Genomic DNA, 24074 nt, shown 5'->3' on the forward strand with positions numbered 1-24074 from the left:
AGACTTCTGTGCCGGCATTTGCGGAGCTTGTCATCGTGTACGTGTTGCCTCATGCTCAGCCACTAGATTGGGCAGTGGAAGGTTCCACGGCTGCCACGTTTTCTCTTTGGGCAAAATTAGTTTGTAACACCACCCTCAATAAAGTGCGACTGGAAGCGTGTGAATTTCCAAGCAAGGAACCGACGATTGCGCCCCATAACTCTGCAGGAAAGGTAAGCTCGCCTGTTCGTGAAATACACAAAATGTTGCCAGCTATGGCGCAAGAGGTGGTAAGGATATTAACACGATTGCGTTAAGGGCCTCGTGTCGCAGAAAATCCGGTGTCGATGTCCGCCGCCGTGTTCCGTCAGAAAAAACCATCCCAAACAACTACCACACAGGCCCTCTGCATGTCGCAGAGGCATCACTGAACTGATTAAATTTCTTAAGTTAAAATGCATCAGAAAATTTGTTAAAGTCCACTTTACACACAACCTAGACATGATAGCGTTGGATAATTATGAATATACGAGAAAACCTAATTCTGTTATGCGAAAACTCGAACCGGTTTTTTCTTGCTCACGGGGATATGAACCATTGATGAGTCACAGCATTTAGCCTCTTCCTTACAGGGGTATGAGCCATTGCTCTGCCCTGCACTGCCACCACCGAGATTGGTCCGTCATTGTTTTCTATTGGGCCCCGTGTCGCAGAAAATGCGGCGTCCGTGTTGGTGTCAACAGCGCCTGGTAATGCGATTGCATTCCTATCTTAAAGGTGAAGCTTAAGTGTCCTTCAAGTTTTTTCTTTAAGAAAGGAAAAACACTGCAAGACTTAATTACATGGGAGCTGTAAATTCAGCACTAAGTACAGCATCCTTGCTACAAACGCAATTCTTACCCGCTGCGATGGCTCGGAGGTTATAGTCGTGTTGTCGGTAATGAGGTCGTGGGTTTGTTTACCTGCCACGGCGACCGCACGATTGGGTCGGAATGCAAGATGCTCGTGTACTTGGGTTTAAGGGCACAGTAAAAATCCTTAGGTGGTCAAAAAGTAATCCAGAGTGGCCACTGCGACAATTTTTGACACTAGCCAAATTTCCCATACAGCTCTGCTTGCACTTCTCGGAATGGTATTTGACGTGTACATCATAGCTGAAATCAGCGGCAGTGAAATCCTCATACACACCTCTTGTCTACTCTTCCCTGTGTATGGACAACCACGTGCTCAGGGGAATCCTTCTACTGACAGCTGCGCCACTTTTGCGTCATGGTGCGTAGAAGTGAACTACACTCGGCCGGCACACCTACTCCTCTTGTCACCATACCAGGGGAGAAGGCCCCAGAGATAGGTCCGTTTTCACAAAGGAGTTATGTGCTTGGAGATGTATATTTGTTGCAGTGAGGATACTTAGGTAGCATTTGCTGTCTCAATGCATAATTCCATAGAGAAAAAAGCCAGTCACTGCTACATCTTTAGGGGTGGCACAGATAGCTGTATAGGCCAATTCATAACATATGAGCTGTTGTGCTCAGCTGGAGATTTTGGCTGAGGTGTGCGCCTCGAGCCACCCCAAGTGGCTTGATAGTGTGGCGCAACTGTGTGCAGCTCATCGGTAACCAACACCATAAGTTCCTGTGGTTTGCTCAAGAATAAGGCACTACTGTGTCTATCTGATGGCAACCAAAACATGAACACCAGCAAAATGTGTGGAGAGTAGCCAAACAAGTGTTTATGCTCTTAAAGATTGCCTTCACAAAGAGGTTGCAGGCTTGTTTGCTGTACTTGCAACGTCGCATGTGCGAAATCACACCAGTTAAAACAGGCATAATAGCAGGTTTTGTGGCAACGGACCTGTCAACCGGTCAGCTACTCTCAACATGAACAGAGAAGCTAGAAAATGAAACAATGCCCCCACTTGTGGCAGCCACTGCTGCAACTGCACCTGACAAGCCGCATCACTGCTTTTGCTCAAACCATGCCAGTTTAATAACCACAGACACACACTCCGGTTGCACTGGCAAGGCTGTGCCTTCACGTTCGCGAAGTTTCTCTTTATTCTCGCCGCTGCCCCTAAGAGAGCCGCGAGCCAGGGAATGGAAAAGGTGCGCTGCCTTAGAGCTTGCCCCTGCTGCCCAGACGTTGGGGATCCTGAGACGGGTAGTGGATGGGTGCACGCATGTGCGGTGCCGGCGGCGGGGGCACGGTTCCGGGGGGCGCCAGTCCCGGGGGAGGCGGGAGCGGTGGAAGGGGCGCCGTCTCCCCCGGGGGCGCGAGGAACGCTGTCGGCGGTGGAGGCGGCGCAAACGCGACGGGAGGCGGAGGTGGATGCAGCGGGGCCAGGTTGAAGTAGTTGTTGGCCAGCTCGTCGGGCGGCAGCGGAAGGGTCCCCGGTAGACCGGGCACGGGTTCCAGCGGCGGGCCGGTGGGGCGACCTTCGGTGCCGTCGAGCCCCGACGGCATCGCCTGGCGCGCCAGCGGGCGCCCCCACTTGATGACGAGTCGGCGACCACCGAGGATGAGCTTGTTGAACGTCTTGTCGGCGGCCAGCTCGGCGCTGACGCGGTTGGTGAACTGCACGAAGGCGCACTGCTGCCTCGCCAGCATGGTGACGCCGCGGATCTCGCCGTACTGGTAGAAGTGGTCGCGCAGGTCCTTCTCTGTCAGCCGGTCGCCCAGGTTGCCCACGTACAGCGTGGTGATGGAGCTGTCCTCCGGCGGCTCCAGTTTCGGCATGGCGGCGGCTCGACGCAGGAGTTTGTCGGCAACCGGATCGTTGACGCCGTAGTAGCGGTCGCGGATGTTCTGGTCGGCCAGTGGATCGTCCGGGTCCGTCGGCTTCTCGTGCCTGTACGGGCACTCCTCGCCTCTCTTGCACTCACCCTTCACCCAGAAGCTGCAAATGTGCGGTCGGTTACGCTTGTAGTAGGGCGTTGTGCGCGCAAGCTTCATCAGGAGGTCACTCGGGCTCTGCGCCTTGGCGAGGGTCCCGTACGGTTGGCTGGGGTCGCCGTCGGCGACGGCGCGCTCCATGTTCTGCGAGTAGTACTCCTTGTTCACGTCCGACTTGGGCATGTCGTCGCGCAGGCTGAGCGCGTTATCGCGCACCTGCACCGGCAGGCCGTAGTCCAGGTCGAGCAGGCAAGTTTGGCAGACGTTCTTGAGCTTGCTGCACGTCTGACAGACCTCGGTCTTCTTGAAGCGCATCCGACCGCCGGGGCACCATCGGAACACGGTGAAAGGGCGCGAGCATATCTTGCACTCCTTGCCGTACCGCTCCTTGGTCATGCGTACGTAAGGGTTGTCGCCCAAGCATGTTTGGCAGAGGATGGGGAACTCGGCTTCTTCCCAATTCAGCCGATTGTAGGTGTTCGCACTTTTCGACGTCGCCATTTTCCGCTGTCCGCGTCGTGTTTACTTTCAATGTTGCTACCTTAGAGGCGCAAACACAGCCAAAATCAAGGTTACCAAAACCTCCTATCATAATAACGTAGGCTACCCAGCAATGAAATTTATTAAAGTTAAGTACCAATTGCTTAAACTGGTGCACTTAGTTTTAGTTAAAATTTGTTGCTATGTGCAACAGCTAAAAATTTAAACAAAGCTAGTCAAAAGGTGTCGATTACTGTGTTGCGAGCCACAACAAGCAAAAGTCAAAGCAATCCGGTCCTTCCAAGCGCGTGTTCAGAAGGATTGAGAAGGTATGGACCCATATCCTATTTCATTTACCATAAATTGGTGGCATATAGCTTCTACAGAACAAAGGCAACGACAGTGGCAACACGTTTGCGGCGGTCGAGCCCAATAATTGCATAAATGGCTGTCGAGCAACTTGGCGCCATTCTCTGCAGCTGACAAATCCATTCATTCGCGTTTTGTAGTTTTGCTGGCGCGGCATGGCCTTATGATGTCGCCGAATGGTTGCTCTCTGGTCAGCCGTGCATCTCGGCACGCTGAATTCCTGCCTCGCGTTTTGGGAAAGTTCGTAGCGATGAATGCTGCTGCATGAACGCGCGAAACACAGAATTAGGCTTCCTAGCGTGAGTGAAGTCACGAGACTGCATGGGCATTGCGGTGTCACTAGGTTCCATAGTCCAACTTGGCGCGCAGCTGATGTTCCTAACTTTCTTTTTTTCTTTTTTTGCTTCCTCTTGGGAAACCCTTTTCTCGGGAGCGATGTCGGCTTTCGCAAGTTCTGCGGAAGCGCCAAATGGTGAAACAGTCGGCCGCTTTCCCATCCAAATCGCCGTTTCGTTTTGTGGCGGCATCTTTGGGACCGAAGCGCCACTGCAGAGCCACGTAATCGTACACGACAGTGCTGTAAATTACCACGTAGTACGTAGCCTTTACATAAAGCCAAATTTCAGTAGCTTTAAATCGCTGGTGACTGCGGGCGATAAACACGACAGCGTCGACTTTGGTTCCGTTTACTGGTTTGCATAATCCTTTTGTAAAGCATCCGCGAGTCTCCATGCTATGGAGACTCGCGGATGCGATAGCTGTTAGCTCTGTTCCGTTAACGACGGCCTTAACTGTGCCCCCTCGACCCTTGCTTTGCACCCTTACTAATTTTCGAGGAGAGCGGCGCGGCCAGTTTCTGCGTCGTCTGCTGCGACCTTCTGTCTGCAGCAGGTGGTTAGCGAATCATGTGGCCCAGTGGCGTTATTATTTTGAGCGCTGTTGAAATGTCGTACTGCCTTGGCTAACTTAGATGCGTTGTGGAAGATGTCTTGGCTAACCTAGATGCGTTGTGGGAGATGTTACATCTTTTGCGTTAACGGGTGTCGGCGCTCGTGCCATTGGCTGCGTCCACTTCGTGGCAATTGAGTAACGACGGCAGCGCCATCCTGTTTGCTTCGTCTCCCACATATTTCTGACCGCAGCAAGTGGTTGGCCCGAAGCGGCTATTCAGACGGTGGCACTGATGGTGTGTAATCATGAAGGGGACTGACATGATATGGTAGTTCATTTGTTATGCAGAAGCAGCCAGCACACACTAAAAGCTGTGTGCTTTCGGTTTCCTATCTTTTTTTTTTTGCTTTTTTTTCGTAGCTATAAATGAGGCATGGAATACAGGAAAGTCAACGTCGATTGTAATTTTCTAAAGATTTGTGAAGCTTTAAGATGCTTTAATGAACCCAATTTTATTCTTTAAACCAGACATTAAAAATATTTTACTCTTTTGAAATTCTCTGTATAGTCCCAGTATTTTACACCAGCTTACGCAGTTGTTCGGGCAGTACATTTACCAGTTTGTGCAGAAATTCTGGTCTAAATTTGTTGACGTCTGTTTCGTGCCTTGAGTTCTCAAGTACAATGCTTGAGGGTACGCGCCGTGCACTGCTCTTGTCGCCCATCCTGACTAGGAAATGTATTATGTCGAATCAGGGTTGGGCGTGTCAGGCCATAAGAGCCAGTGGCCCACTGCAGCAGCACTATACTCCCAAATATTTGTTGGTAGAGCATGGACAACTTTCACTGTATGCTGCTACTGCTCCTTTACTTCTGCCTAACATGTGATGTAAGAGAGTTGACATTACTTTCACCATGCCCAATAATGTGACCAATTACTGGGAAAGTTGCACTCTATCAGAGACCCCTGGATCTGGCATCACTGGGTTGTCATTGAAACGATACCAAAGGCAGTCGCTTTACATGGCGGGCATAAGAATTCCCAGAAATGCTAAGTCACTTGTGGACAGGCCGCGCAGAATGGGGAGGGAGGTGCACCATCTTGCATAAAAATGAGATCATTGATGTCCTCATAGGTGGACAAAAAAAGCCACACTTAACTATGCAGCGTGCACAAGTGTCGTTCTGAATTTATTGTGCCACTTGAAGAAATAGATCCACAACTGGGGTTGATGTCGGGCCACGGAAAACTTACATGTGGTCTGTGTTTCACAGATTCCAAAGTGGCTCTTGGGCTGCATCTTGCCCAGTACTGTCAGTTGCATTGCAATACAGAGTGATTCCTACCACCAACACGTAAGAGCCGTGTCCGTGCAGGAAACGTTCTCTAACAACCATAGCCACCTGCCATACCGTGCAAGCATTATCTGAACATACTCAGCATGGCTATCACAGTCGTCTGCTAATGGTTCTTGGTGATAATGTGGCTTCCAAGAGTATAAAAACTTGCTTGTTTGAGCAATGTATGTATTGTGGGTCATGTGTGGGCATCCTCACAGAGGGACTTGTTTCCTGCATAGCTCCTGCAATTTCGTCCAAAGCAGCAGGCAGCTGTCCACTTATGCTAGCATTGGCTTTTGATCCTGTATTAACGAGCTGATAATGGCAATGCTTGACAGTTTTTGCATCAACACGTTCATTGTGCTTGTGAATGCCCTGCCACCATTGTTGCACGCATACTAATTAGTGCTGCATTTTGTAACGCTAACACTAAAGCTTAGCGTGCATATGTAACCTGTAAAGCTCTTCATAGCGTTCAGTGCATGCCCATCTTGCACCTGCTATGTTATAGCGTATGTACTGGTCTTGTGTACACTATATTAAACCTGTTTAGTAAATGCGAAACAACTAAAACTCTAAAATTTAAAGTTTAGCTATCTTTCCACATAACAGCTAGTGCTGTAGGAACAGCTGCAACAGCAAAGGTGAGGGCAGTGGGCATGGCAGAAATGTGCACTCAAGATTGCTGTTTAGTGAAGAAAGGTACCTCGTGTAGTTATTTCCCAGCACGAATTTACTACCTTTCATGGAGTACAGGAGCAAGTTGGAACAAAGGCATTATATTGCCAGTGCTCTCATATGGCACATGCAGTCATGTGCGAGCCAGGTGTCTGCCACTCTAAGCATGAATTTGCCTATCTACATTGTACATAACTATGCTTCGTCCCATGTGCCATCAAATTTGGTCATCGTTTTTGGCTGTTTCATCTTGCCCACATTTCTGTGTTTTCTAGTTTTCATTTCTTCACCTTGTTTACTCAATGATCACATGTTTTCGGTAAACCTTTATGAAAGACTGCGCTGGTTTTCTCGATTTTTTTTTTTTTCAGGTTACAAACTATATTTTGTTTTCCTCTTACACCACCTTTGCTTTGTGTGTGATGGTCCTTCCTTTGCATACAGTTAGCCAGCACAGGATTTTTGCTGGGGTCATGTGTGTTTGCCAGAGTCATCAGGCAGGCTCTTGTCACACTGCACCAACTGTGTGTGCGGCCATGTGCAGGGATGGTGACGCGGGTGCAGCCGTCACCGCGGGGCTCGTCGCTGTACCACATGCTGGAGGACAGCCAGGCGGCCATCTTCTGCTGTTGCTGTGAGGTGCCCTCGCCCGGCTGTGCTCGGCGCACTACCTCTTCCTCTCCTCCCCTGACGCCCCCCGCCGACCACGACAGCCCCGCCTCCCCCGCTTCATTGCCATCTTCCTCCTCCTCTTCGTCGCTAGACAGCGCTGCCCTCCCACCATCTGACACGTGAGTGCGCCTCGCATTATTTCGATGTCAGCTTGCCAAAAGATGGAAAACAGCAGAGTTGCATTGTGTAATAAGTGCGGTTTTTCCTGTGCCGGCAGGTGTGTGGGTGGAACAGAGCGCTGCATTGACATGAGGCTGACTGAATGTACGAATTAGTTAAAGGCTACTGCACACAATTATCATTTATTGCAATGATTGCTAGCGCATTCTTGTATTTGGGGACACAGAATAAATACAGGAACAGGGATTGCATGATCCATGACGTAGTGAAGGCTTTCAGAATAAATGGAGTAACTCGTGTGCAAACAGTTATTCTTTCGTGTGATGGGGATTGGCACATTAAAGCGAAGCTTTCTTTGCATCTTCTCCTCACTTTGCGGCTGCTGGCTGCTTTCTTGACGAGCATGCACCAACTTGAGCCACTGGATATGTGCAGTTAGATATGTGCCCAGACAGACAGCAAGTTGGGACCCTTGATATGTGCCACCTTGTATCTGAACATTCTTTCGCAACGCCTGGGAATAGGTGTGTGCCACTGGGTAGGTGTCTAAATGGACGAGCTGAGCAAGAGGCAAGAGTCACTAATAGAAAATGGAAGAAGCCGGCAACAGAAGCAGCCGAGTGAGGAGAAGGAAGGGATTAAAATTGGATCAGAGCGTGCAATGAGCGAGGTGCATTGAGCTGCGTAAAGGTGAAGATGATGAAGCAAAGGCATTTTACTAAACATCAAAGAGAGCTTCGCCTGTCAGCGGTTCACACGTGTGGGATCTGATCATATTTTTTTTGGACATTGAATGACACTGTCCAGGCTGTTCTTATTGTTTCTGTCGGTGTTGCAATTATGGCTTCATGCTATATTCTGCACCTGTGCAGGCAAGCATTGAAGTACGAACGTGATGGTGTGTACAGGGGGTGGAAACGTGATTGAACTTCAAACAGTTGTTCAGCAAGCTTCTTGTGGTACTTCGCTTTCTGTTCTTGCCATCGGTGGTACTGCTCGCAGTTAATTGTTACTAGCTAGCCCAAATTGTCATCCTCATAACAAGAGTGAATTTCACTTAATAAATGCATCCATTGTAGTGGTGATTTGCTGCTGGGGATGAGGTTGCAGGTTTTATGCCAGTCACGGTTGCATTTCAGTGGAGATGGATTGTGAAAACACACATATCAGAGCTGGGTACAATAGCATTTCTCTCACCCTTAAACACAATCAGTCAGTCATCAAGGTTGAAATGCAAAAGAATTGAGGTTCATTCCAGCACCTAGGGTAACAGATTGAAAGCTTTACAGCGTTGAGTTCTAGTGCCTAGCTATGATGCGGTTCTTGTGAACCAAAGCACGCATTGAAGTGTGAGGCCTGAGGACCCGTGTAGCCTTGAACTCAGGCTTCAGAGGAGCCTGCCGCAGAGAAACCATATTACCGTATTTACTTGATTGTAACGCGCCCTCGATTGTAACGCGCACCCGTTTTCAGTGACCAAAAAAAAAAAAATCCTTTACAGTACCGCACACCTCATGCTTTCATACAGAAATACAACTTTCTCTCATTTGGAAAAACAGCTTTACTCCCGGTGCACTAAAGTTGCGCTTACAAATGTTTGCCTACTAAATAAATTAACAAGCACAGTGTCACGTGTGCACAAGCAAACATGAACACTTCTCGCTCGTTGACTGTGGAAACTCGTCGAAATGCTGGAGTGACGAAGAGCGGCGAGCGAATTGACGTTCGTGCTAGCATGCCTCGCTTCAACGCGACCCGGCGAAAACACAGCGCGCAACAGACTCTGCACGTCGCAGATCACTTTCAAGATAGGGCCGAGGCGATCGTATTGCCGAAGTGGATCGTCGCAGAATACGTCCTGCTTCGGTGCACTGAAACCCTTCCGCGTTGCTTTGCTGGCGAAAATCCTCTCCTGCTGTTTGCGCCAGTTCCGCACGCAAGTTTCGGATTCTCCGAACGCCCGTGATGCAGCCCGATTTCCGTCCGTCTCCACACACATGATCACTTTCCTTTTAAATGCGGCATCATGATGAACTCGGCATTTTATGGTGATAGAGCAGACGCAGAAAACGGGAAGACAGACGGTAGACTAATGCCTCAGCGCTTGTACTGCAGCACATGGAGGCAGCTAAGCTAGAGTGTAGCTAGGCTCGAAGCGCGTGCGAGGGAGCTATTTTGAAATACCGACGGCTATATGGTAACGCCGTTTTAGGGTCGTACTAGATTCTAACGCGCACACAATTTTTGGACCTGTTTTATCGGAACAAAAGCGCACGCTAGATTCTAGTAAATACAGTAAGCCAACGGGCGGGCAGTATGGTTCATGTGGTTTTTACTAACCAAAAATTTATCCCCTCGGTTCCCCAGGTTTCTTGTTGCTCCTTTTACTACAAATCTAACCATGTGCCTGCCTTAGGCTCACGAGAGCCTCTAAGAGAGAAGGAGCCAGGCTACTTGCATCCTCATGCATCCAGGCTACTTTGCTGTAAGGTGGGGCCAGTAGTTGAAGCCTGCAAGCACTTTATTCATAGCTGCTCTAGATCTGACATTTGGTTGAGTTGGTACAGATGCATGGCAGAAAAACAGTGCAACTGTACAAGGACGAAGAAAGACACACACATGCACTGACTCCCATCTAAACAAAAAGTACCATCGACAACTGCTGTGTGTGAGCTCTGGTGCAACTGTTTTTTCTTCGTCCTTTTGTAAAGTTGCACCCCTTTTCCACCATGCTCTAGATCTGGCTTTTGCCATTACTCAATTGTCACCACATGTCAGTGGTGGTGAGAGGGTCCTGCACAACCACACGAGTCCATGAACTTGAGGAAAAGAGAAAAAAAGCAGTTCCAAGAGACGCTCTGATCATCAGTCAAGAAACAAACAAAGTTACAAGAGCACCACTGGGATTTTGGTGTAAGCTTATTTTTGAGATAATTATTTTCTTCACACAGTGCGTTGAATGTGCTCATTAAACAAGTGTGGCTCGTAGAACTGGTCGAATAGGCACGGACTCAATGGGGAAGTGTGACACAGCAACGGGTGGCAATGTGTTGTGAATGTCCTCGCCCATTATGTTTCAGCACTCGCTTATTAAAAACAAACATTGTGAATCCGGCTGCTAAGTTCTAGAACTCTTATGTACGAGGGGGTATCGAGAAGTTTTAATTATCACCATGCAACAAGCACTACACATCCTATACCAAGGCCCTCACTCACCCGAAAACCAAATCACTCTCGTCTGGTTCCCAGCACACGCCGGTGACGTACATCTGCACCTGACCAACCTCAAAGAGGTCGATCATTCGGTAGCACGAGGCCTTGTCAACCGTGCCGGAGACAGCGCAGGTGCACCCGCGGAACGCGATCACCTCACCAGCTACATTAACCTTATGAAATCATTCTATCTCGAAAGAAGAACCTTCCCCATCACAAGCTAAACTGAGCACAGGCAACCACCCTTCGCCTGTTACAGAGAAACACGTACCTCTCACTACAGTAGCGTACCCAGGATCTCTGCCAGGGGGGGGAGGGTTGACAGTTTGCCAATACCATCTAAATAGCACTAATTTCAATTTCTTCACGGGAAATTGTAAAAAAATGCGCTTTTTGTGAGTGTGCAGACGATTGCGCGTCTTACATCTTAGTTGCAGTACTCAATTGCCCAAGGAAAGAAAAGGGGTTAAACAGAAGAGGGGGGTTAAGTCGGCCTCAGGGGGGGGTTACAACCCCCGAAACCCCCCCCCTCCCCCCGTCGGTGCGCCACTGTCTCACTAACACGTTACCACAGGATCTATCCAGACATCTACCCTAGTAACACTTGCAAGATCTGTAAGACTCAGGTAGCATCTCTTCCCCACATGCTAAGGGAATGTAAACACCAATTTCCGACAATTAATACTGTGACCCTCCCGTCGCGATGGCACGCCACTCTGCGCAGCTCCCACCTTGACGACCAACTCTGGGCTACCCAGCAAGCTTGCGAGACGGCGAAGAGGCAAGACCTCTACGTCCCCATGTGGGATGCCTAGGCCCAGCCAACTAAACTGCTGGTTCCAATAAATGTTTGTTCCTCCTCCTCACCATGAAATAAAAAAACATAGTCACTTGCAGTGGTCAAAGTTAGTTCTTCTCCACGTAGTCTCCCTGTAGAGTCGCACATTTTTGCCAGCGTTTCCTCACCTGTTTCAAGCCCTCTTTGTAGAAGTTCTCCGCTTTGCTCCAAAACCACTGTTCCACTTCGAAAATGACATCCTCTCTGTCATCAAATCACCGACCACGAAGTGGTTTCTTCATCTCGGGAAAGAGAAAGAAGTCGCTTGGCACAAGATCAGGTGAATAAGGTGGATGCTGCAAAAGTTCATAGCCTAACCGGTGGGTGGCAACAGCGGATGCTTGGGCCATATGCACCCATACGGGTGCATCGTCGGCCAGAAGGACACCTTTGCTGATCATGCCATGACGTTTTCGTTTCAATGCATCACGCAGTTTCTCCAGACGGATGCAGTAGTAATCGCTATTGAGGGTCTTGCCCTTTGGAAGGTAATCGGTTAAGATTACCCCGCGGCTATGCCAAAAAACGGACAGTATCACCTTCCCGGCAGATTTCTGGACCTTCGCCTTCATGGGAGGGGTGGAGGATGGAGGTTTTCACTCCTTGCTCGTTTCTTTGGTCTCCAGATCGTAGATGTATTCCCAGCACGCATCCTTAGTGACGAGACGAGCGAAAAAATCGTCTTCAATCCGCTCCAACAGAGTCAAATTCTTCTGCAAAAAGGCGTGGCGAGCCAGCTTTTGAAGAGGTGTCAACAAGCGAGGTACCCAGCATGCAGACACCTTATTCATGTGCAGTTCCTCATGAATAATCCTCCACACAGTTCCATAACTTAGTGTAGTCTCCACCACCACTCTTTCCATGGTCGATCTTCTGTCGTTGAGGATAGCAGCCTCCACTTTCTTCACCATGGTTAGATCATCCTTGATTGAGGGTCTACCCGCTCGTGGCTCGTCTGTCAGGGACATGTGACCACTTCGAAAGTTCGTGATGTTGCAGCAACTGAACAGAACATGAAACGAACAAAGATCTCTGATCGCGCCCCTGGTCAGTCTGTATTTCGACCATTGTCATGTCGTTGCTACAGATTGACGAAAGTACAGTCAATGCATGTACCGAATCTTCACCCCCTGGCAGCATAACCCAAGTCGACCGAGTTGCGATAGCGGAATGATCGCTGGTTTCTTGCAGCACTCATTGTCTGGTGCTTCCCTCACGAAATCACGTTTGTCAGTGCTGACATGAAGGGGGGAGTTGGCATCACTTGAAACTGCTGGAAGAATATGCCCAGGCTTGGGGGGGGGTGTCACTATTTGCAAATGAAAAATGCAGGATGCGCGGAACTCGTCCGACAAACAGCAAATGTAGCCTTTCAACACTTAGCGGCATGGCTTGACTTGTCCTGCAATTTGGGTGCGTTTTGCGACTACTGGGATGACTAGGCTTCGCTAGTTTTAGTTTCAAAGAGGAGCTGGCGACAAGGCCGGCAACATAATAAAACCAAATAAGTAATTTTTTCTGGTTTCTGTGGCCAGATTGGCATACGGTCGTGCAGGCGGAGTCTTACAGTGGAATCTCGTTGATACAATCTTCACGGGAACCATAAAGTAGAATCTATCCTTCGAAAATCGTACTGTCCAAAGCAAGCTCCGGGAAGTGTAAAAATAGGCGTATTCAGTGAGAAACTCAATATGAAAGGTTCGTGTGGCATCGAGTGATACTGCTCCGCATAATACGTTATGCGGAGCAGCATCACTTGACGCCACACGAATTGCAGCCAACGCACTTTCATTCAACAACATTGAAATAGCTCGTCAGTGCTGAACTTTCTTTTTTTCAGTGCCCGTAAAAAGGTTGTTCTGGAAGTGCGAAATTTGAGCGCAGCTCTATAAGTGTTTTCATTTCGTGATATATTGGCTGGCGCGGTCAATCTGTATCATGTGGCATGTTGCAAACAGAGCGAAGTGTGGCGCGGCTGCATTGCTAACCAGGAGATCGCGAGAGGCAACGCTGTAGGTGTGATTCACAGCAGCTGCCACACAGACAGACCTCCGCTCATCCAGCACTTTGTTTCCAAACAGGCGTCTTGCGTGTCTTGCGTGGCACGACACTTCTCACGCTTTTGCCGTACCCTCCTTTCTGCTTTCCGCCTCGTGATTCCGCTGCACCCTCTTCCTCCACTTTCCTCGTCGTGCTCTCTTTGCCATCGCTGTCTTTCATATCCAGCTGCGCTCCGCGTTTGCTTTCATCCTTCGCTGTGCTTATTCACTCGGTTACGAAAAAAAAAAGGAAGCCATTGTTTTCCCGCTCAATTGAACAGTGGCGCATTGCCAGTCGGTGTGGCTGCACTGCTTGTCGGGAATTTCGGCAAACTTAAGACAGGGACAAGTCGCATGTTTAAGACAAACATAATTGAAAAAGCAAATCTCAAAGAAAACAACACAAAACAACAATGTAAAGCATGAGTTAATTCTACACATTCCCCAAAGTACAAAGATGCCATGCATTGACAAGTCCCAAATATTTACATCGAGTCCACCACAAACCCCGTCATCGCTGCTTCCGATGACATGTCGTTGGGCCCGCCGATGTGTCGTAGACTCGACGTCGCTGTGTCCGACGTTCCGTTCACAGTTGACCTGGTCAGGGCAGTGGGGTCATCGAGGCGCCTGGATCGCCCGGTCGACTCTGCTAGCCTGCAGCTATGGTCTCTGGTGGGGCACCCTCTCAGCTTGCAGGCCGTAGCCGCAGCAGCTGAACAACACCTTCCACTGGGTGTCCGCCGTCCTCGCGATCCACCCGCCCTGTCCGGCCTCCAGCTCTTTCTGCCCGTCGTTGTCCCAGAGTGTAGCTGGGCTGTTCTCTCCTGTTGTGTGTCCCTTCTCCGCCTTGGCGACATAGTTGCACGTGCATTTTTCGGCTTCTTCTTTCACATGTTCCGTTCTTTTTTTGATTGGACACTTTCATATTTTCTCACTTCTTTCTTCTTCATCTCTTCCACAGCCTCCTCGTGCTTTATTGTCCTATTCAAATCTTCTTTTTCTTCGTCTCCCAGCTTCTTTCTTGGCCCATGACACTGACGCAGCAGCATTTTACTGCCACCGTCGTGTCGCGTGCATTTTTACTCCAGTGTGGCTGGGGCTTAACACGCTCGTGAGTCGTTGGAATGTTATTTAAACTAGTACACTGAAATATCAAGCTGAGTTTTAGAAATAACAAGAAAAGGCCACTTGTGCAGTCGTATTATCCAATTTCAGGTGAAAACGTTATCACAGTAACCATATGAAAATACATTCCTCCGTTGGCCGGGAAAAGAAAAAAGTAACATATTATCCCGAAAAACGTATCGTGCAGTATCGTATCAATGAGATTTCACTTTACAGAGCAGCACGCGGTGATGTGTCCGAAGTTTTGGAACTTTCCTCCAAGACCGTGGTGCATCAAACCTGACCACCACCATCATTGGTGGTGGTCAGAAGTGCACAGATATAGCGTTATAGTGTAATGTTATAGAATGTCAATTTATATATATTTCTTTAATTGTCCACCAAAGTCAAGGAGGAGTATTATATGGGAATGTTGCGGGAATTCGACATATCAAAGAGCATTCTTAATACATAGGGGTCTACGAGCCTTGTGCCGGGACTGGACTTTAGCGAAGTTATGCACCAACCAGAAAAACGTATGAACAAAGAACGTATTGTATCTTTTCACATATAACCCGCACCCCCCAATTGCAACAGTCAGGAAAGAAGAAAAAAAGATCCGCCCGTTTAATCATTTGAAATAACTGCATACAACGCTGAAATATTTATGAAAATGGTCTCCATTCGTGGATGCAAGACTCTTTCACATCTTATCTTCGGCCAGCGGCTCTGTTCCCCCATTCTTTGGCGATGCTGATAAAGCTGGATTCACACGCCAGACGGTATCGCGCACGAATTTGTCACGTGATATGTGACGTGAATCAGATCACTTCTCAGCTAGCATTCACACGATAGAGGATGACAGCGTGGAAGGAGCAGCCCTCGCATGAGCATCGATGGGGCAAACACGACCAAGCCGAAAATCCATACGGTGATGTGTCTCACCGCGGCATTGCGAAGCACTTCGCGTGGACCGAAAGAGCGCTACGAGAATGGGTGACATAAGAGTTTGCCGGCGCCGCGTGCGCAATTCGCTAACTACTAAACGCAAAGTGACGACCAGTAAAGAGGAGGAGAATGGGCAACTATGAAAGAGGGGAGGAGGGAGCTTCAACATGCAGTGGTGGGGAGAGGGTGGAATTCCCTAGCAATTTGAATAACTGAAAACCTTGCCTGAAGGTGTGGCTTCACGGCAGCGTGGCTCGCGCAACCGTGAAGCCTCGCTTCAAGGTGAAATTCACATATTATCTGCACCCCAACTTTATGCTAAGCCTTTTTAATATTTGGTGCTGGTTATATGTGCAAAAATGCAGTATCAGCAGGATTCTGCTGTACTCTCATTATTAGTGGCAGCTCTAGAAATGCAGTGGTCCCTGCTTCAATCTCTGTACCACGACAAATTTAACTTTATCTAAGGAGTTTTCTGTTTCAAGGATACCCGAGATGGATCACTTTGTTTGTGCTAGTGTCAAAAACTAAAGACGTGGTTTGGTTCCTGTTGTGATATCATTCCAACCTTTTTTATGAGCAAGTGTTATTTGTTGACACATACATCAAAAGAATAGACAGCTGAGCACGGTGGTACAGTTGTATTCTTGAAAACTACACAGTTATAGATGGGACGAGCTTAAGCACACGAGACTATCCTTTTCTGATGGTCGTCCAGTCTTTAACTGCTCATTTTTTAAGGACACATGCATATTTTTCATAGTCATTTGCTGTGTTGGTTTGACATTGACTTCCTTTTATGATGAAATTGCGGGTTATAATAGATCAGTTGGCTTTTGAAATTAATCAGCTTTCTTATTACTGTTCGACCGTATGGCTTCACTGCTGCACCAGTTATCACTCTCACTGAACCCTAAACTGTGCTGCAGATCACCAGAAGAAAGCGGAGGCGGTGGTGGTGGTGGTCACCAGTCACGATCAACCAAAAGGTCCCTGTCCGACATGGGTGAGTAGCTTGTGTGGGCCTGCCAGTGGCCAAATTTCACTGCAGCACTAGTTAACAAAACCAGTTAGAGCACAGATCTACACCTTCGTTATATCCAACATTCGTTGTAGGCACATATTTGTTGCGTGCTGATAGTGGTGGTAAACATTTTAGATTTACGTAGGGAATTGCAGCCAAGGACAGCAGAAAACTAAGTGGGGTGATGAAATTAGGAAATTTGCACGTAGAAATTGGAACCAGCTAGCGCAAGACAGGGGTAACTGGAGATCGCAGGGAAAGGCCTTCGTCCTGCAGTGGAGTTAAAGATAGGCTGATGATGATGATATTTGATAATTCATTACAACAAGGCTGTTAGGTTCACTTGCTCCTAATTGCCATTTTTTGCACAATGGTGGAGGGAAATTGGTCACCAAGTCCAGTCATTAGAGTTCCACCGTTCCACAATCGCACTCCTGCTTATCTAACTACACACAACACAGCCTACTGCTACGGCTGGCCTGCGTGGTGAGCAAATTGTGTCCGGCTGCCAAAGCCGTGGCGAAAGCCTGGACATTTCAAATACACCGTGCCGCCCGCAACCGTTGGAAAACGCCTAGAAGGCTGCAACGGCGAAAAGAGGTTAGCCTTTGTGTGCGCATTCTCGCTTCCTACCCCGCAGTGTGTGCGACGCCCTGATGTCTGCGTAGGCTTGCCAGTGCCTGTCTCCCTTCAGCGAGTGGGACGGTTAAGCTTCGCATGTGCATTCGCTTTTTCTCCTCCTTGGCAAGGAAGATGCCGGCAGTGTCTGTGTGTGTGCACGTCAGTGCCTTTCCCTCTGCTGGGGCCAGTGGCGGTTAGAAAATCTTTTGGAACTGGTTTCCATGTAGCGAGCGGCAGCCACATATCGTGGAGAGCATTCGCTCTCTCCTCCTGAGTGTGGGCGTTCCAAAGACTATAAAAGTTTCCCCTGCCCATGGAATTCAGCCTTCAGCAGGCTTTAGTACAAGCTAGAGTGTGTCGCTCTCCATCAGGAAGCTTGTAGAGCTGACCTACCCGTGACAATCTAATTAAAAGTTATTTGTTACTCGTTATGTGGATCGTCTCATGTCTTTGTCTGGGCCCCTCCATGCTGCTCAAGCTCCTGACTTCTAGGCCTACGCTACCTCAGTGGTACTGGCTGTACAGTTTGTAACAATACGTGACTGCTGCTGAGATCCCGCCGACCGTTGTTCTTTCTTGCTCTCCTTCCCATCAACCCTTGCGCTTACTTCACATCCCTGTGCCCAGCACTCCCTCAAAAAATTCAACTGTAGTTGGTGCATTTGTTTATTTATTTATTTGTATTATTCTTCTATTTTTATTAGCCCCTCCCCCATTTAGAATATGCTTAATTTTGTTTTCTGCAAACCTTGCAGGTGTGAATTAGATTTTGAGACACCGCAGCAAGCTGCTGTATTTTTCTTTTTTTCTCTTTCTTTGGCGAAATGTGGTGCGACCTGTAGCGATTGCCTTGTGCACTCTCATTCCCAGGTGCAGCTCAGCAGCAGCAGCACAAGGAGGGCGCAGCCGACGCGGAGCGCGATAGGCTGTGGTCACCTTTCCGGCGGAGCCTGTTTCCGGGTGTCCCGCCAACCCTTCAGTTCTACTCAGACGGACACCAAGGTGGGTGTCACTTTGGCCTGGCCTGTGCTGCAAGGCTTCCGCACAAGGACCCGACGAGCCCTGTGGTCACCGGTGCTTGTCTTATAAAAATAATAGTGGTTTACATTGATTTATGACCTATTTGAAATGATTACAACAAATAACTGCTTGCTCACATTTCCGAAGTGGGTCTCAGTCTCTCTTAACTCTTTCCGTATCACACCCATTGAGCATTGTTGGCCCTCTATCGATGGCATAAAACGCCGCTTTCGAGACCTTGCGCGCCACTCCACGGACACACTGTGCGATCGGATGTGAAGGAGAACTGTATTTTTGTTTTCTAACCATTTCGCTTTTTTCTCACCAGGCGGTAATATGTGAATGCTCTCCAGAGTTCCACGATAGTCAAAGTAGAAAGTAAAAATGGCCGCCTCCTAGAGCGGCGCGTGCGCTTTGAAAGAAAAGCAGATGTCGGGATGTGGCCGTCACAGCACAGCTATGTGGGTTTTTTTTAACGCCATATCCTTATAATATAACCATGCTGAAAAGCAGCGCGGGAGCAGTTAGTCACCAGCATGCACCTTGAGTTGAAGTAGTGGCCGCCGGCACCATCACGAATGTGAACAACTGACAGGCGCTGCCATATTGGATTTTCTGGATTGAATCGTCTCAGGCTGGCGTGTTTTTAGCAGTCCAGTCGTTAAATGATCGTGCGTGCCTAGGCTTCAGTTGGCTTTGTCGGGTCGTCGAGTGAACTGTGGAACACCGAACTACTCCTTGTGTTTTCCCCAAGTTTAGTTGGAACGATCGATGGCGCTTTCAACAGCCAAGAAGTACTTGCAAGTATTTCTGAGATCATACATGACTGAGTTTCGTGTTTTGCCACTTCGCGGAATGGTGAAAAGTATGGATATTGTACCACGTGAGCCTGTGATACGAGTCTTTTGCATGGCGGCAAAAGAAAATCTTTCGGGGGGGGGAGGGGGGGAGTCAGCAAACTTTTGTTTACTCTTACACTATTAAAAACAAGATTTTAACTGGCAGTGGGAGGTGCAGCTTGCGGACGAGGACCAGGAGAGCCAACTGGCTCTCCTGGACCAAGCCCAGCGAAACGCTCGTGCCAGTGGAGGCCTGGACTAGGGACCCCAACTATGGGACCTAAAATTTCATTTTATCCATTAAAGTTTCTCTCTCTCTTATTGTATATTCCTCTGAGCCCTGGCATGTGCACAAACTGAAGCACAGCTAAACAAGCTAAGTACAGTCAAACGTCGATAACCGATAACGAACCTCGATTAACGAAATTCGCTACTAACCAACTATTTTCATTTCCTATTTACAGCTCCATTGGAACAGTGTATTTTTCTTTTCTTCGATTTAACAAAGCTTTCAACCATTTCAAGCATGTACTGTGAAACCTTGTTAACACCACATTAACAAACTTTTCAGATTAACAAACTTTCCAGAGATCCCCTGCTGACTGTTTATAGAGTGTAGACCGCTTACAACGTAAGTCGCCGGAGTTGCGAATATCTGCACTATAAGCAGGTACCTGCACTATAACCAAAACGATTTTCAAGCCCTGCACGTATGCAAAATATGTAGACCAAGCATTTAGACATGCTTTGTACTATCGCGCGCACATCGTGATTACGTTTTCGCTAGTGAGCTGGCGAAAACATAATCGCGATGTAGCCGCTGCTCTTTAAGTTCGACAGCTTTGCACCGAGTCAAAACGAAACAACAGTTTGCCGCAACCACTGCAGAAAAAACCGTGACCGCTATCGACGCGATATGAAAGGCGACTTTGCGGTGCTGAGGGCACGCGCCCGACGCACGCACCAAGTCTGGACGAATTAACTACCGTTCGCTGCAACTGCAGTCGAAACCACAGTCGCTATCTATGCGATCATCGATGGCGACTACGCAGTTTTTTTTTTTTTTTTTTGGCACGCGGCCGACACGCGTACCGAGTAAAAATGAAACTACTGTTCGCCGCAACCGCTGCGGAGAAAACCGCGGCCGCTATCGACGCGATCGTGGATGACGACTACGCAGTTACGAAAGCCCGCGGCCAACGCAGTGTTATGCGCAGCGGTAAACGCAAGAATACAGGCTTTAAAGACACAAATAGGCTCGAAGCGTACCGGCGTTGCTGTCATTCACGTATGTTTTCAACTGATGGCCGTGGCGATGCGGACTCCGCCGCTTCGTTTTAGTTGGACGCTAGCGCCATTATTGCTCTTTTGCGTCGCACAGTTGCAGCGCTCCTCGAGCTCCGAAAGTAGTCCGAATTAACTGATGTGCGGCCAAATAAGTCCGAATTAACGAGAGTTTGATTGCATTGAATAATGCACACGTCGGCTGAGAGCACGCACCTTGTTGAGAAGCGTGCTCGCTGCCGCCCTTGTCGGCGAGATTTTCCCGTGGAAGCCGCGTTATAACTGGTATTTCATCTCACCCGGCTGCACTGTAAGCGGTATGCGTATACGTGGAGTGCTATGGGAAAATTAACGGGAGTCTGAAAAGACTGTACTATATCCGGTCCTGCACTATAAACAGTTACGTTATAAGTGGTCTATACTGTAGTTTTAATGTAACAGTATTTCTGTACTACAAACTTCAGAATACTGAACTGTTCAGAATAATGATCCTTATTCAGTTTCCATGTCATGTTAACAACACCTCAGTCTACAGTCTTCAGAAATCTTGTGGTTCTTGGATTTCCGTTACAGCAGCGGGAGCTGTAGGCTAGCAGACAAGGTGCAGAAAGTTGACGCCACGAGTGTGGGTTTGGCAAACCTGAGATGGCGCCGGAGGAAAAAAAACGCGGGAGGGAACATTTTTTTTTTTTTTTTTTGCCTATTGCGGAAGCAACTGCTCATGGGGTTTTCCTAGTGCATTCCCTGCCCAGACAAGTGTCGCCTAGCAGTGGAGCGCACGTCTTCCTACTTTTGTCCTTCTTTCTGTGCACGTCTCTTTTTTCCTACGCGCTTCTTTCTGCAGTTGTACCATCTATGCGCATGGACAAATGTAACTTCCATGCTTGGAAGGATGCCCCACGGTCACTCTTTCTCGATGATGTCAAAGCTTGCGGTTTGAAATGGTGCAGGTGTCCACCCCAAGCGAGACAGTTATGGCGTCCACGGCAAGGAGTGTGAAAAACAAACAAACAAAAATAAACATTGCGCTTTGGAGGCAACATAAAGCTTCCTCTTTGTTGGTGGTTTTCTCGGCATCAGCATCTCTTTTGCGCATGCCACTCTTACTATTTGGTGCTTCCGGTGGTGCACGGCGGTGGAATCTATGGAAAATAGCAACAGCACAAGCCAAGAGCCAACAGCAACATTTTATCAGATGGCTCATGCGGTGACAAATGATGGGTTGATGGTTAGAATGGTTAATTTTGGGGCTTTCGCTGTAACGACCTTTCACAATAACGAACAATTTGCTACAGTCCCCTGAAGTTGTTATATCGAGATTTCACTGTCTGCCGCGGTTTCACTGTACGCAATATTTACCAGCCTGTATGGCTGGTAAGTATTGCAGAAAACTAAAGAGATGTTAGGCAAAAGATAACTTGGTAGCGTCCTTCCCGAGCAGGCGTGACACCAATAAAACCGCGCACCTTACTTGGTGTAGTTGTCTCTCTGCCATCGCCATCAGTCCGAAACCGCATAACTTTTCTTCTCAGAACGAATGCCCGTATCTTTTTACACTCCTGTTTTTAATTTGTGGGCGCCATTTGATGACTGCTGTGGGCTATAAGCGCGGTCAGCCATGGCGTCCAAAATATACGGTGCCGCGCGATGCAACATATGCAGATCAGGCGCCGGTAGCCACGCCGATGCATTGCTCTCTACACGATATGCGCTGCAGGCGCTGACGCTCATAACCGCACTACTAGGGCCCGACCTTCTTGCGATTTGTTTATAAGTGCTTGCTGAAAAGATACTGTTCACCAGGAGTGTCGTGGAAGTTTGTAAAATAATGTTTACTGCTGAAACATTTAAACCTTGAATTAGCAAAATTCGTGATTTAACAAAGTTTTTTGCTGCAAGTACAGCTTCGTTGTATCGAGGTTTGATTGTATGGTATCCGAGCTGGGATTGGCCCTTCACGCTTTTAAGTGCATTCACTTTGGTTAGAGCTGAGCAAACACGATTTGCACTTACATGCACCCGAACATCAATGTACAATGGGCGATCTGAGAGGGTGGTGAATGGTTGGAATCGGCCGCATCTGTCTGGCATTAAAAAATAGAGGAGGCACTGTCATAACATCTGGAAAATTAGCTCGTAAATGCACTTGCCCATACCCTTGACACATGCGATGCTCAAAGATATGCGATTTGAGTGCTTGGGCCATCTCTGAATAGTTTAATGCAACCAGTTAGCAGCAAAAGATGAAGCTATCTGGTATGAAACAGTCCAGATGAAATCCTCTTGGCTTGTGCTACCTGGGGTATCAAAACAGTCACCAGCGTTAGTTTGTGTTTTTGTAGGAAATACCATTCATATCGAACAGTTCAAGTTTGGCTCTGCTTGCGACTCAGCTCGTCAAGGTTCAACTGTGTTTTTTTTTTTTCTTTTAACGGTTTGTTTGGCCACGTAGGTGTTGTCTGTTACGGCTCTGTACATTGTCTTCCTTTTTCCAATGTGTGCAGTGCTTCCCTTGCCAGCGTGCATCCGCAAGCAGCTGCGGTGGAAAGTGACGAGCATCACACCTTTACTCATTCGTCAGACAGTGGTCCGGTCTGGTTTCCGGCTCACCCGTGGTGAGTGCCAGTGCAAGTTATTGTCGTGGACGTGCTTGGCTTGGCTGTGTCAGTAGAGAATTTTAGCCCACCTGTTAGCACTTGCAGTTTACGGAACCGAAATGACGCAGCACCAGGGACGATAACAGCTGCAGCACTGGTAGCACAACCTTGTCATGCTTTCTTTAACCACAGTGCATTAGAAACATTTATTGTATTGCATCATTTTTCTGGCAGAAGAAGAAAAAAAAATTGTTGAAAGCGATAGCATGGTATTACAGTGTAGACCGCTTATAACGTAAGTCGCCGGAGTCGCGAATATCCGCACTATAAGCGGTACCGCACTATAACCAAAGCAACAATTTTCAAGGCCCGCACATATGTAGTCACGTGTTGACCTTGCACGCTGCGGCTACGGCGCAGGGTGAACAAGCGGCGCTGTCCCAGGCCGGCCAACGAAACCGCCCACGCCGGCAAACGCCCGCTTCCCGATAACGGCAGAAAACGAAACTTCGGGGAGCTGGCGCCTGCACGGCGGCGGGCGCGCACGGTGACAGTCGAAAGTGAGGGAGCTACGAGGGAGGGCGAGGGCAGCCACTGAAGCGGCGGAGTTGCCGAGGCGAAATCCGCTTCCCCCTCCTCCCTCACAATCCACGGTCTCCGCGTGCCCCCTTCGCTGTGATGTGCCGGCGCCGCCCGCTCCCTGAAGTTTCGTTTACTGCCGTTATCGTGAAGCGAGCGTTGGCCGGCGATGGCAGTTTCGTGGCGCTCGCTCGCTGCGCGCGCCGTGATATTTCACGACTCGCACTCAAGATTCTGGTTTCAGCCTCACTGGCTGTTCGTTCGCAACACGTGCCCTTCTCCTCTACTTTGTCTCTTTTTCTTCCTTGAGCATTCCTTGGGGCGCCCGTTTGACGGGAGCGTTTGCCGTCTCCGCTGACTTCCGTACTCCCAGGCAGCCGCACTGTAACCGGTATTTCGTTTCCCGCAAGTGCGCTATAAGCGATACGTGTATACATTGAGTGCTATGGGAAAATTAACGGGAGTCTGAAAAGACCGCACTATATCTGGTCCTGCACTATAAGCGGTTACGTTATAAGTGGTCTATACTGTACATTGCTCTAA

General features: G+C 48.6%; 2 protein-coding genes across 2 annotated transcripts in view; one reads left to right on the forward strand and one right to left on the reverse strand.

Moving 5' to 3' along the window:
* LOC119440063 (retinal-specific phospholipid-transporting ATPase ABCA4) overlaps nucleotides 1–24074 on the forward strand; it is a 177129-nt gene that overhangs the window by 113725 nt on the left and 39330 nt on the right. The gene's annotated exons all lie outside the window — the stretch shown is intronic.
* On the reverse strand, nucleotides 1989–3407 carry LOC119441503 (pre-mRNA-splicing factor RBM22). Its single transcript, XM_037706123.2, has one exon. The coding sequence runs from the start codon at nucleotides 3370–3372 to the stop codon at nucleotides 2095–2097; it is 1278 nt and encodes a 425-aa protein (XP_037562051.1). The 5' UTR covers nucleotides 3373–3407; the 3' UTR covers nucleotides 1989–2094.

This window comes from Dermacentor silvarum, chromosome 2 (assembly GCF_013339745.2).
Source record: "Dermacentor silvarum isolate Dsil-2018 chromosome 2, BIME_Dsil_1.4, whole genome shotgun sequence".
NCBI classification, from domain to species: domain Eukaryota; kingdom Metazoa; phylum Arthropoda; class Arachnida; order Ixodida; family Ixodidae; genus Dermacentor; species Dermacentor silvarum.